The following is a 14,914-nucleotide window of genomic DNA, read 5'->3' on the forward strand; positions in this document are numbered from 1 at the left end:
ATGCCTTCTAAGAATCATAGACCCACGTTGGTTTTAGCTTGTCTGTTCCTTAAGATCTCTACTGATGCTCGAACTCACTTCATTTGTTGGTTCATATTCCTTCCTCATTGCTAGCATTCTTTATTTTCTTTTTCTGGAATAGGTAGTACAAAAGCAATCGAAATAGCTAATATTGTCATTATATTTAATATCAGGCTCTTGTGCTTTAAACTAAGCATTTAAAAATAAATGTTGGGAGTACTCTAAATCATAAGGTCAGTTTAGAAAAAGCCATGTTACTCTGGCACAGTTACCCAGAGAATAGCATGCTGTGAGAAATGGGGACAAAGCTGGAGCTTTCCTCCAGGTCCCATTAAAATACTGAAGCTGAGAAGGCACACTGAGCAAGGAAAGTTAAAAAGGCAAAGGAATTGGTGTGGTGACTCCCTCCCCCGCCCCCGGTTCCACTATGATGTGCTGAAGTTATAGCTGGGAGAGTTACATATTTCTCTGCTTTGGAATTTTTGTATTACAGTTTGAATTATCTGAAGCTGAGGAAATACCTTCACAATTATTCTGTAGAATGTTTTGGCATTACTTAAGTTGGAAGATGCTTTTAAGTTGGTAGTTCATTTTTTCCTGCATAGTAATTTAATTTCAGAAAAATTTATTAGGTAGGTAGTCCTCAAGTTGTACAGGATAAAAATGGCAGTTATTTATACAAAAGACTTTTGTTTTGTGTTAAAAGTTTTATTGGTATTTCAACTTGACACAACCCTAGATATATATGAGAAGAGGGACTTTTGATAGAGAAAAATGTCTCTATAAGATTGGCCAGTAGGGAAGCCAGTCATACTTTTTCTTGATTATTTATCACCCTTATAAAGGCCTAGCTCACTGAGGATGCCTACCTCCTGGGCAGGTAGTTCTAAGTGCCATGGGGAGCAAGCCATGGGGAGCAAGCCATGGGGAGCAAGCCATGGGGAGCAAGCCATGGGGAGCAAGCCATGGGGAGCAAGCCATGGGGAGCAAACCATGAGGAGCAAGCCAGTAAGCAGCACTGCTTCACAGTTTCTGCTTCAGTTCCTGCTTCCAGATTTCTGTCCTATAGAGGTTCTTTCCTTGACTTCTTTCAGTGACTGCTGTGTCTTGAGAGCTGAAAGATAAAATAAACCTTTTAATCCTCATGTTGGTTTTGGTTATGGTATTTTCTCACAGCAATAGAAACCATAGCTACAACAATCATTGTACCATATGTTTATTGAGATTAATTATCTCTTAAAATGTTTCTTACTTTGATAGAAATAGATTGAGAGATTGAGTCATCAGATTTACTTGTTCCACCACAGGATCCTGGATACTGGGTGAAGATTCATCACTTAGAATACACAGATGGAGGAATCCTGGATCCTGATGACGTCTTAGCAGATGTTGTTGAAGACAAAGATAAGGTAGATGACTCCAAACACTTTCTTCTTTTTCCTATGTGAAGCAGCATATTTTCAAGCCATTCAGTTTCTTAACAAACTCATACGTCAGTTATTATTAAAAGATACCATCTGTTTCAGTTTCACCTGGACAGCTCATAAATCAAAGTTCTTCATCAGATGTTTGCCTGAAGTTTGTCAAAGTTTGGGAACTTGTTTGTGGAGGCCTAATTAGCAGCCTCTTCATTCTCAAGAGTTCCCAATACATCTCAATAAATTAGTGTCAGCTACAGAGGCTGTTGGAGCTGCTGCTGCTGGTGGCTCTGGAGTTTATTCCAGATCGTTGCTAAGAATTCATCTTACTGCCCGAGGTTGGAACGTGTTTTGTGTTTTACACTGGATAATATAGTGGGGTATGGATGACTCATGAAGGGCTATAGAGTAGAGTTTCCTCAAAGTAGAAGGCACACTGTATCCTGTGTATATCTTTCTTTCATGTTAATCCTCACCCTGAAACAGAAGAAAAGCATTCCACTGAGTATGTTGAGTGTTTAAGAAACTTTAAAACTGTTCTTTTAATTATTTGAGACTAATTCATCACAAATGTAGCAGTTTAATGGAATATTGCTCCTTACTACTTTGATAAGGTATAAAAGGAAAGTATCCCATGGCAATGTCCTAGATTATTGCCATTGAAACACACTGTTTGATAAGAACTGTGTTGTCCTCAGAAATGGAACTGCTTCCATGATTTCTTCTCTATAACATTAGCACTGTTTATAGTAGGTTTATTTTTATTTGTGGCCTCTCTCTCTCTCTCTCTCTCTCTCTCTCTCTCTCTCTCTCCCTCTCCCCCCCTCTTGCTTTCTCTCACTCTCTTGCTCTCTCTCTCTCCCTCTCTCTCGCTCTCTCTCTCGCTCTCGCTCTCGCTCTCGCTCTGGCTCTGGCTCTGGCTCTGGCTCTGGCTCTGGCTCTCCTGTTCTCTCTGTGTGTTCAAACTTACCTTAACCTTTGCAAACATAGTTTCGTATTTTGTATTTCTTTTGACACTTGGCTTGGCTTGACTTTTTATGGTAGTCAGCCACTGTATAAGCAAACTGTGTTTTTAAGTAGATTGCCAACTCAGACGACAGGGACTGAAGATCCTTTCCTCCTCTGTGTTTCTTATGTTAAGATATCTGGTAAGTTATTTAATGTTAGTTATTTTGTTGTGGTTTCATTTTAGCTACTTTGGTTGGCCTTGAGATCAAGAAATTCCCCTACCTCAGCCTCTTGAGTGCTGAGTTTACAGCCTAGCTACAGTGCATAGCTACAGAGGATTTTATGATTTTCCCCCTTATAACACCAAATGACAGCGATTCACTTGCCTTTTCCCAGTTCACTTTCTGCTTCTTTTCTTGGAAAACCTTACTTCTTTGAGATAGTTGAGATATTTGGCTTGATTTTTAATGATGAAGGCAGCCTGCATTTCAAATTCCACTGCCAGTGTGTTCATACAAAAAGCAAGAAAATGCTACATTAAAGAAAGGACAGAAGAAACTGGCTCATCCTGGCCTTATTCCAAATCCCATTTCAGGAAGGGAAATTCTGTTAACAATACCTGCAGAGATCTGTCCGATGCAGCACTTTCCTCTGATGCATTCTTTCAACTGTTTCTGCAAAGCTTTTTCAAATTGTAGCTTGTATCGTAGCCACAGAAACAGCCTTATTATGTGTGTCTTTTTAAATGGGACTTAACACCGCTATTAAATAAGGAGACAGGGAGACAATCCCTAGCAGAGGATCCATATGTGTCAGCTACAGCTTCAGCTTTCCTCCTAGTGCACTTTCTTGGCTCTCCGTGAAGCCCAACATTGTGCTACACAATCAATAAAGATTTGCACTTTTCATGTTGCCTGAAGAAGAATCACTCTATTTTCTTCCTTTTGTTAAAAAAGGAAAAAACAGTGAAAAAGAGAGCTTTCTTATTTTTCCTAGAAGCAGTGTCCACCAAACACATTTCTCTTACTTTTAGTCAATTCACAGTAAGTAATTTCAACTGATGGTTTGTGGATCTCCTGTTGGATATCAAACCTGCCCAGGAAGGCTGGAGACACACTTGGGCTTTTATGTGTAAAGTACTTGGTGAATTCTCGTTCACAGATAGAATATGGACAGATAACAGGCCCAGAGAAGATCATCTGGGTGTGAAGACTCATGCTCAAGTCATCACACTTGCATTCCTGGAGAGGCTACCTGCTGGTGAACTGCCAATGAGGGCTGTAGATAGGCTGGAACCAAGTAATGGAGAAACAAAGGGCTCAACAGCAATTACAACGCAAAAGCGGTGTCAGCTGTGGTTGCTTTGCTTATGGAAAAGCTGTGCAGTTCAGTAAAGGCTAGAAAGTAGAGATGAAATGATTTGATGTAAAGTTGGAGAAAGATCTCATTGATTTACTTAGTTTAATAAAGAGGTGACTTCTAATTTCCATGATCTTGTTACTCAATATTAGACTCTTAAAACAGTAACTTACATTGTGAATTATTGGCATGGTTAAAAAAGACAACTACAACAAAAAATATGTGAATATGAAAGTATATAATTTTTGTGAAAATTGAATTGCTCCCATAACCGTACATACATATGTATGTATACCCTAACTCCTAACCCTTAACCCTAACCCCTAATCCTAACTTCTAAACCTAACCTAACCCTAACTGTACAATATATGTCTCTGTGTTTGTGTGTGTGTGTGTCTGTGTGTGTGTGTGTGTGTATGTGTGTGTGTAGTATACCAACCCAGAAAGTTTCTTTATTTACAGCTAGGTTTTACAGATGGGAAGGGCTAAACTTGGAGGCAGGCCAGGAGCTCTTCTTGGCTTTTACAACTAGGCATTGACCTTTGAGTACCATGTACCCTCTCACGTTCTGCACTATCAGCTCAGCTTCATCTCTTGTTTTTGTTATAAGTGCTTGTTAGACATAGTATAAGATTTTTGTCTGCCTTATCCTCAGGTTCAACAACTTGTTCAACAACAAAATGTTAGTTAGTGTAGTGTTAGTATGCAAGAGTTATGTGTTAAATGCCCCTTGCTGTCTTTTAATAATGATACTATTATTACTATATTTTCATGTGCATGTCTTGATTTAAGTACTAAATTGTTTGAGATTAAGTACTGAAACACCAAAGAAGCTAACTTAATGTACCCTTTAATAGTTTTAAACAAATCTTGTAAAAATTGTTTTAAAGTTATTAAATTGCTCAAAATAGCTTTATAGGAAGATACTTGATTAATATGACACACCATTTGGATTAAGATATTATTATTATGTGAGAAATTAAATGCCAGCAGGACTAAATTTAGAATGAGAACACACTGTCTGCTAACATACTCAGCATTCAGGGATCTCATAGCACATTCAAAGAGAGACTGGTGTGCACAGTGAATGAACTGGTGACCTAAACCAGACTCACTGCCACATTGCTTTCTGAGAGCCCTCTGTTGCCCTCTAGTGGAGGCCAGCTCAGAAAACAATTTGAAATTTGATACTCCTCCAGCTAGTAAATGTCTTTTTGTCTTTTTAGTATAGATCCCAGATCAGAGGTAGATAGTAAAGTGAGAGCTTGTACATACATATTTGTGCTCTATGAACTTCTTATGAATGGCCAAAGACATTCTTTGCATTCATAGACCTTGTTCGTATTTTTGGCTTTCTCAACTTCCTTTTTACTGACTGAAAAGTTGATGGCTGATTGTACTAAGATGTGTGACTTTAGTGTGTAATTAGACAACTCATGATGTATGTTGTGGTTTTCTTGGGAAGTATTGATGCTACATTAATCCTTTTTTAAAGATCCTGAATTATTATATTTTTTTACAATCTGAGTTGATTTTGAACACTTAGTTTATTAGTGATACTTTCACCTTTACATAAAGTATTTGTTTTAAATCTATTATATTTTCTTAAATAATAATATAGTGAATTAAATCCCCAAACATTTACATTTTGAGGGGATCTTGAAGTTACAACGTGCCTAGAAATTTGAACAGTGCTTTAGAAAGAAATGCAAAAGGTTGTAAAGGAGGAAAGAGATGCTTTCGCTTAAGAAGACCCATGGCACATGTTTCAAGATGACTTTCTGCCTATAGAGTAATAAAGTCTTAGAAGTTTAGATCCAAAGTATAAGAATCCTATGGACTAACTCTAACATCTTCCTAGATGGGAAGTCTCTTAGAGTCCTGGACTCCATGTCTGTGGCTGGTTTCTTCCTGGAGTCCATTTTTGCATTTCCTCTTTGGCATTCTGATCTAGGCAGCTGTCGAGGGCTGACTTCTGCCAGAGGCTTGCCTGTCTTCTCTTTTCTCCTGTCAATAGAATATCCTGCTTCTAGTCTTTAACACTTGAACAACAGTTTTTTCAAAGTTTAAATCATATGAGCACAGTTTATTTTTAAATCTTTTTTCATGTATTTATCCCCATCTTTGCATTTCCAGAGATAACAATTTTAATAAATAAAATTGTAGACTAAGGTTATGGCAACTGTTAGGGAATGATCTCCTCATTTCTTGGCTCTCTTACCTGTATAGCTTTCATCAGCTTAGCCCTTTTCTTTGTGTCAGGGCTTTCTCATGGGTAATTGAAGCTTAAAAAAATGCAGTAATTTTATGTTATATTAATCATGTGTGATAAATAATCTAGCTACAATTTAAAGTCAAATGCTCAGGGGAGTAACTGTTAGGTTCTATTATGTTACATTATATATTATATTTAGCATATAACTATCAAAGTAAGAAAGATTGGATTTGCATTATATTAAATGTATTGCATAAAGCACATCCCATCTAGGAATGTGGTTTGCAATCTGTATTTACAGATTCAGAATCTCTGGCTTCAACCTGCTGTGAATCAGAAGTCCTCAAAAAAGAATTCCAGAGAGCATCATTCGACTTCACCTGTGTTTGCCCTGGGTCAGGGCTGCACTGAATATGTACAGATGAGGTAGGGTGTAAGCACACCTCACCTCACAGGCCCTCAGTCTCTCTCCAGCCTTTGTTTCACCATTGCTATTGGAAACCTAGGATAGTTGTCCCTGCTGTCGGGACGCGTTGGCTTTACCTCCCCTTGGCATGATCACATGGCCAGTACAACAGCTGCTTAGGTAATAGTTGTGCTCTATTATAATGCTTAGTAATGTCCCCATGCTTTAAAGTACACAGAGGCTACATATGACTCATGTGCAACTTCTTGTCCTGTTAGGGATGCAGGCATCTATCCATAGAGGTTGGTGTCTGATGGGCATCCTGGGACCAGCCATTGTGGATGCTCTCGGGCATCTGTGCTGAATGAAGTATAAGTCTCATAGGTTCTGTTATGAGTTCCTGAAATACCCATCTCCCCCAGCTGTCTGAAGCATTTGAAATGGCAACAGTAACAAAGCTATGGTTTCTGTTTTACGTGCACCTCCTACCTGTTCTGTGCTTCCAGTGGTATACTTGTTTAGTATGCCCGTTGATCCTTGTGCCTGGTCTCTGAATACTTAGGACACTACATGTGTGTGTGTTTGCATATAATTATATAAAATTAACATATCACTTATCATGTATTATGCATTACATATACACACACATATATATGAATATATATAAAATTGGTTGATAGTTTTGTCTATCGCTTGTTTCCAATACCTGTAACTGTGCCTAGCCCTTTTTTATTATTCAGATAATGTAGAAAGAATGAGTGAACACTTTCCAATGTTAAATAATTTGAGCACTCAGAATTTCAATTTTCTTACTAGTAAAATGAGAGTGGTAAATAATCTTTGTGTCACAGGGAAAGATAGAAGTTGTGTGTGAAAATTCAATGAAAATATTAAAGTACTATACAAATATGAAGAATATACTTGTACCATTTTCTTATTTTTTTATCGATCTTTCAATATCCAGGTCAAGCTATTTTTTAATAGTCAATGTTTTAGATCACTTCAATCCCAAGTGGCTTTTGGAGCATTATAACTTCATATACATAATTAATACTTTAATATAAGCATTGATATTTGACCCTTGGCATTTTGAAAGTTTTAATATAATATTACTTAGCTTGCTTTCTAAAGCCTTAGTTTTGTCTCCTTATTCCTTGTATGCTTGCTTAGAACTGGGATGGTTTTTAAAGTTTGGTTTTTTTTTTTTGTTTTTTTTTAGCATCTTGACTTCCTATGGATTTCGTTGTTGTTGTTGTTGTTGTTGATGATGATGATGATGATGATGATGATGATGATGATGATTGTTTCTTTGACCAAATCTCAATATGTAGTCCAGGATGGCCTGGAAATTACTATATAGACTAGGCTCGCCTTGAGAATCACTTACCTCTGCTTCCTAAGTGCTAGGACCAAAGGTATTGGAACCACACCCTGTTTATCTTTGGTTTTAGTCACTAATAAAGTTGAAACTAAAATTGAGAGTTTCTAATTCTCTACCTTTCTCTTCTAGGAAACTCTATTGTTCCTTTAAATATTGTAGTAGGAAGCAGTGAGCATGTACCAAGCCCAGAGGAGCACTCTGTGTTAATACTTGTTTTTTTGGCCTTACTATGGCAAAGATAAATGTTTTTGGGAGATAGTAACTACAGCTACCTTAATCTTGATGATGGCCAAGTCAAATATGGACTCCCTAGTGCCTTCTGCAATTTACGTGGTTGGCAACTCTAGCATGTATGTATGTGTATAAGTGAATGAGAGGCAGGGGGATATCCCTGTGTGGAAGCACATGTCACTGCTCATGTCGGCAAAGCAAGAGCTTCATCAGGCCTGATGCTCCTGCTCATGCAGCTGCTTCCTGTAGTACAGCAAACACTAAATAAAATTTTTTTTGCAAGAATTCAAATCTGACAAGGAAAAGATCAGTCATATTTGAGATCACAGTAATGCTTTATTTAGAGCCAAAAAGCAAGTCCGAGTAAAAGAGTCAAGGAACCTAGCCTTCATCTCATAGTGTGCCCTTAGCATACATTGTCTTGCTGGATACTGCCCTACAAAATTTCTCTCCCACATTAGTTTCTCTTGAAGCTGTCTCCATAAGTATATATCTGTGCCAAGATTAAGGGTTAATCAGTTTTTACAGAAACATGCATGTTATGTAAGTTACAAATTACAATTGCACTATACTATTTTAAATTATATCAAATAGAAGACTGCAGGATTTATAAAATGTCCTATTTTAAAAATACAAATACCTGCAGGTGTTAATTGGTAACTCATCAATTATGTATTAATTAGACTGTATTCCACTAACACCTAGCTGGATTTAATCTTATCAAAGCCAGGTAGTCACCTTGCAGAGGACTGGAAATTGGTAGGATGGTTCTAGGTTTTTCTTGATATTCTAGCATTCCTCATTACGAACTTTCTGTCTTATAAGGTCAACTATCACTGTCCCAACTGCACTGAACAAGGAGAAGCTCAAATGAAATTAAGCAATAACACTTAGGACTATGGTTGAGCCAAATAAATCACTTTTGTTCTTAGCGGCTCTGGGAGGTATTTATGGACATATTTTCTTGTAGACTGGAAGGGACTTGCCACAATGATGTGAGTACATTAAGTCATTCAGGAATTTGAAAGGGGCTGCCTGTGTCAAAGGACTTCCAGCTCCTATCAAGGAATATACTTAGGAGGAGTCAGAGGAGAGAAAGGAGGAAGAGGATGCTCCTTAGAAACTGTGTCCAGCTCTTATCAAGGAGATACTCAGGAGGAGTCAGAGGAGAGGAAGGAGGGAGAGGATGCTCCTTAGAAACTGAATGAGTAGGAAGAAATACTGTCAGTGTCACGTTCAAACAGGAAGCTGCAAACAGCAGTGGAAGGACAGTGCCTTTTGCTCCTGATGACTCATAATCTTGAAAAGTGTGTGTGCATATGTGTGTGTGTGTCCACGTGGGCACGTGCATGTGTGCATGCATGCGCGAGCACCACATAATGAATAAAGATAGGTTTTAAGAAATAGGCAGATGTGGTGCTTTTAAGAGGTACAGAGGAGGAGGGGCATAAAGAATGACATCTGTTTTAGAAAAGAAGAGGCCTCAATGAATACATTAGGAAGGTATAAGGACAAGGCAGTTAAATACACTAAACCCCCTGATACAAGGAGGATAAGAGTGCCCTGAAACAGGCCAAAGAGGACGCTGTTCAATGGTGACCAAGTACCCATGGAGCCTAGCAAGCTGTCCAGTTTCTTGGAAGTTTCAGGAAGAGGTATGAGCTGTCTAACAGTCTGATGGGAGTATCATTTGGTAGGCTTTGACTATTATCTGGTAGGCTTTGACTATCATCTGGTAGGCTTTCTACTTGACTATGACTAGTTCTTTTGTTCCTAGGGCTCCAATAGTCTATATTATTAATAAGCTCCACTGAGACAAACAGGCATTAAAAGTTGCCCTTGCAACTGAACTAGTATTTGTAACACTCTATGAGGTACTTGTTTCAAATTTTATATAAATGTCCTAATTTATAAATAAATTTTAATAAGCAAGAATATTTAGTTCTCTTAGTCTTTTACACTGTAGTTATTTGGAGCTCTCCAAGTGTATGATTTTTTGCTTAAGAAGAGAGTATGTCTTTTCTATTATAGGAATCTAAACCTTTCACTTAGGGACTCATGCTAGATTTCTGAACTTAATACTGACAGTTTGAACATCTCAGGCTCTCTCTTTAGATTTCCTTCTTTTGATGTTACCAATCAGTTTTACAAGGTCAAGTGACATTCCCCAATCAATAAAGAAGAGAACCCTCGTGTAGACGTCAGTTGGAGGAGAACAGCACCCAGCAAGTGCAGTTACAATGCCTAGTAATGTCACCCTAAAACATGCTGGAGTTCAAAGTCAAGTATTTGTGCAATCTTCACTATACACTAATCAGAATGACGGGACAAGAGTCTGATAGAAGATGATCTTTCACAGTCCGAATCTCAGAAATATCCATACACATAAAACTTGAAGAGTCTCATAGATAGCTCTTAGTGAGTAGTAGTGTTAAAACTTCTAGACTGACGGCTTAGTGTGGCCACTGTATTGATCTAAGAGGAAGCTAGTATATGATAGTATAAGTTGATTTTCTAAATAGGTCACCTTTTAAATGGAAATTATACCAAACCTGCAGTTAGCTTATGTGAAAATAAAAGTGTGTACTGCTATTGATGATGAACAAAGGAGAGAGACATCTTAGTGTAGAAGTCTCAGAAATGTCTTTGGTTCTCTAGCCAAAAGAACCAAGAGAAAGCTCTGGTGTCTCAGCTCCCATGTGTGCTTCAAACCTATTTTAGACCATGGATTCTCAGTCTGTGGTAGTGACCCCTATGGGGGACTAGAGGATCCTTTCACAGGGATTATCTAAAACTATCAGAAAACATATATATAAAGTAGTAACAAAATAATCTGATGGTTGGGAGTCTTCACAACATGAAGAACTATAGTAAAGGGTATTAAACTATATTAAAGGGTTGTAGCCTTAGGAAAGATGGGAACCTTTGCCTAGGGCCTAGTTCCTTCCGGGGACCAGGTTTGGAACTGCATTTCAAGATTTCCACAGTGAAAACGGGTTGTGCTTTTTTTCCACTTCTAGTCCTTCTCCTAAGTGTTTTAAGGTCTTCAATCTTGAGGGGAAAATGCTACAGTAACCTTGATCAGGGATCCATTGAGGCATTAAAGAAATACTACTTTCTCCTGGTCAAAAGAATGCTATTTATCACTGACCTTGAGTGAGGATTTAACATTTCCATTTGGGTATGCATGTGTACACATACATGTAGATACATTTGCATGCTAGCTTCTGCTTATGAAAGGAGCAGGTGTTTTTTATCTTTCTCATTTCAGATCGCCTTACTAAGTACTATATTTTACAGATCTATCCATATTACTGAACATTTCATTTTTCTTTACAGCTGAGTAAATTCCATTGTGTGTATGTAGCACATAATCATTATCCATTCAGCAGTTGATAGACATCTAGACTAGTTTTCTTCTCTTGCTGTTGTGAATAGGGCAAGAGCATGTGTAGGTATGTCTGGCAGGATATGAAGGCTTTTGGGTGTGTGTCCAGGGGTGCTATAGTGTGTCCATATAAAGAACTATCCTGCTCACTGCTGTTAGCTAATTAGTGCAGTCATTACAGAAACTAGTATAGATTTTTATCAAAATAAAACTAAAACTACTTGTCACTCAGCTATACCTATGGGGTCTGTTGTCTGGACTTCAGAATTTCTATTTTAACATAGGTGAAATATGTGTGTCTAGCCTCAGACTGGTGAGATTGCTCTTCAACTTGATTCAATCTTATTTACCTGAAGAAACTGGAGACTATTGGAAGCAAATTTTTTTTTTCTTTAAAAAAAAGTAAAAAAATGCAAAAGTAAACTACCTTAGAAGTTTGCCAGAACCCAAAGGGAAAGGTGACAGTTTTGCAGTCTCTCCCTCCCTTTGGGATAGTGACAGCTCTGATGTGTTCCAGTGTCCCCTCAGAGATGAGCATCTTTGATTGATTGATTGATGTCTGGATCCTCTTAGAAAAGAGGAGCCTTGGCTCTCCTTTTTTTAGTTATGGAATATTTAGCTATGGAATCATGATGGAAAATTGGGAGAAGAGATGTCACGAGGTCCCTGGGGTAGCAAGGGCAACTCAGGAACTCCCAGGGAACAGTTGGCCCCAGATAGGGTGGATATAGAAAATTTTCTGTTCTCCAAGGACACAGTAAGGCCAGTTCTATAGATACTGAGAACATTGTACTTGTGTGTGACATAGTCAGTGTGTCTCATACCCAAGTAATGTAAAAAATGTTACCCCTTCTCACTATGGCATCAACACCATAATTGTTCTTCTCTGAAGTGGCTGCATAACAATTAAACCTAAGGTTCTTTGGAGTAGCTATAGAACTTTCCTTTTTTTTTCTCAAGGACAAAGTATAATTTGGAACTGAGGTCAGTGGATGAGACACCAGAAGAATTTGTAAAACAATACCATGTAAGTGTTGAGGTGGGTAGATGGACTTGACTAGTGAGATGTCATTTGCAGATTCAATGACCTGGTATTTGACTATTTTTAAATTGCCATGATGACAGTGATACGAAAGCTATAGGGTGGTGTTTCTTTAGGGAGACCTGATGGCAGGGGCATAAATAAACCATACAAACATCTCTTTCCTACATAGGAACTGCTATGTAAGTAAGTTAGGCATTTAATTGTAATGAGTGAACATAATAAAGGAAATATCCTCTGCTCAACAGAGACTTTAATCTGAAATAAATCACGTGTTCACATATAGCGAACACACAAAACAACCCTACTTAGACAAATTAACTTTAAACATTAGAGTTGTATACCCATTTATATATATATAAATTGAAGCCTGTGCACTTTTCTTACTTTAGTATTGTAAATTAATATTTAAATAGAAGAGAATTTTTAAAATCTTGACGGTAGTTAAACCATTTCTATTGTTTGGAAGTCAGAAGCTAAAAATGAATACCACATTGATTGAAAAGAGTATTTGGCCTAACACATTCCCTGATGAGTTTAATTTAACATACTGCTTTGGGTTTTTTTTAAATAAATATTTCCCTCTTAAATGGAGAAATGTTTCTTGTACGCAAGTACAGTATCTGATAGCCTAAGGTTGTCAAGAGTAAATATAGGTAATTTAAGATTTAGACTGTTGTTTTAAAAAAAATGGAAAATGTAGTTTTGACCATTTAGAATTATTATGGTAGAAGTACGTTGGGCACTGTTTTGACAGTAGTGTACTTCTTAAGAAATAAACACAGCGAAGGCTTTAAGATTAGCTAGTGTCTCCATATAAGGAGAGGAATGCAATGCTGGATTGAGTTTTTGACACACAATCTTTTATTATGACATCAGGTTGATTAATATCGCAGCCAAATCATTGTTTTAAAATATCTTCGTTCTCCATCCATTAGATGTGGAGCAGAAAGCACACATAAAAGCTGGCATCTGCGTCGTGCTCCTGACCATTTACTTTGGGGCAATGCCAGTATCTTGGTTATAGTGTTTACAGTCTGAATGACTTAGGAATTCATCTCAGGCAAAACAGTTACAAGGCTGTCCTGCTGGAGCCAAGCTGCACACGCAGCATTGGAGAGCCTGTTAAAAACAAATTGGGAAACGCTTGTGAGCACAAGGTGCCTGTCTAATTTTTTCCTTTCTTTTTTTAAATTTAAAAATATTCTAAAATTATTATTAAATGTCAAAATGCTTCAAATGTAAAACAATACAAAAGTGACTACTCAGCTCAACTAATGGTACCTAGCAAAAGTACATAATTAAGTAGGTACATACATGGCTAAATTAATACAATTTTTTGAATTAACATAATTTTGTCATTGTTTATATTCAGATTTTATCGCACTCTACTTGTTTGTTGGTTTGTTTAGGGTGTATGTGTGTCTGTGGGTGCCACAGCATGTCTGTGCGGGTCAGAGGACATCTTGTGGGAGGGAGTTGACTTCCTCCCTCTACCGTGTAGGTCCTGGGGACTGAACCAACCACTAGGTTTGGTGATCAGCAGTCTTTGCCTGCTGAGCCATCTTGATGGCTTGCGTCTATTGTTTTGAAGATGCTTTCAGATATGTACATTGCATTTCATCCTTGTTTAAAATTTTAGCATCCTTCCTTTGCTTTCTGTTGGAAAAATCTGCTGTGATTCAGACCAATGTCTACTAATTGTAATATTAAAATAAGATATATTTTTTCAGAAAAAAAGATGAAGACTTAATCATATTTTTGAGAGTATGATATTAGAGGGGTGTGTGAGGTGTTATGAGAACAGCAGGGAAGGGCTGGCATATGAACAATTTGGTCCATGTATGAAATTAGAATAAATAAAAAAGTAAATAAAAGTTTTAAAAACTAATAAAAACATTTTTTAAATGTTTTTATTTTAGGCACCTTAAATATGGCAGACTCCTATCAGGAACCCCAGCTCAGGGAGCACGGAGGCAGCCATGCTGCGCAGGGGTTGGGGTAGTTCTGACCACTTCTCTGAGGCTTGGTAGAACAAATCCCATTTCTTCTACAGCACCATTAATAAAATGTTAGGTAGAGTTGCTTTTTTAACATTTTCCCTTGAAAACACACGTGAGAGATTTAAAAACAAATCTAACTTTATTTAATCTTGAAAATCTGTTTTGTATAAATGTAATTTTGCATATGTAACTTTTCCTTTATTAATGCCACAGATTAAATCTCTTTTTACCTTTACTTATTATTTAATATAGTACTAATTCTCTGAGAGTTCATATGGTGCATTGTGGTCATATTTATCCTTACACACTCCTTTCACGGAGGGACCCTCCCATCCTCTTAACTACATGTCAATTACATTATTTTTTTCCTAATCAGAAAAGAAATGTGTGGTACATGACCTCCTCTGAAGTAGCAGTTCTAAAATGTATTTGTTCACAATGGAGTACTACTCAGCTATTAAAAACAATGAATTCATGAAATTTTTAGGCAAATGGATGGAAC

General features: G+C 37.5%; 1 protein-coding gene across 3 annotated transcripts in view; it reads left to right on the plus strand.

Moving 5' to 3' along the window:
- The window catches only part of Pard3b (par-3 family cell polarity regulator beta), a 997,480-nt gene that overhangs the window by 134,751 nt on the left and 847,815 nt on the right, over positions 1-14,914 (plus strand). For all 3 annotated transcript variants that reach the window (XM_031367697.1, XM_031367695.1, XM_031367696.1), the window contains exon 2: positions 1,329-1,430. In XM_031367697.1, the coding sequence (XP_031223557.1) occupies positions 1,329-1,430 (102 nt within the window). The remainder of the gene's footprint in view (positions 1-1,328; positions 1,431-14,914) is intronic.

This window comes from Mastomys coucha, unplaced genomic scaffold, assembly GCF_008632895.1.
Source record: "Mastomys coucha isolate ucsf_1 unplaced genomic scaffold, UCSF_Mcou_1 pScaffold14, whole genome shotgun sequence".
Taxonomy (NCBI): Eukaryota; Metazoa; Chordata; class Mammalia; order Rodentia; family Muridae; genus Mastomys; species Mastomys coucha.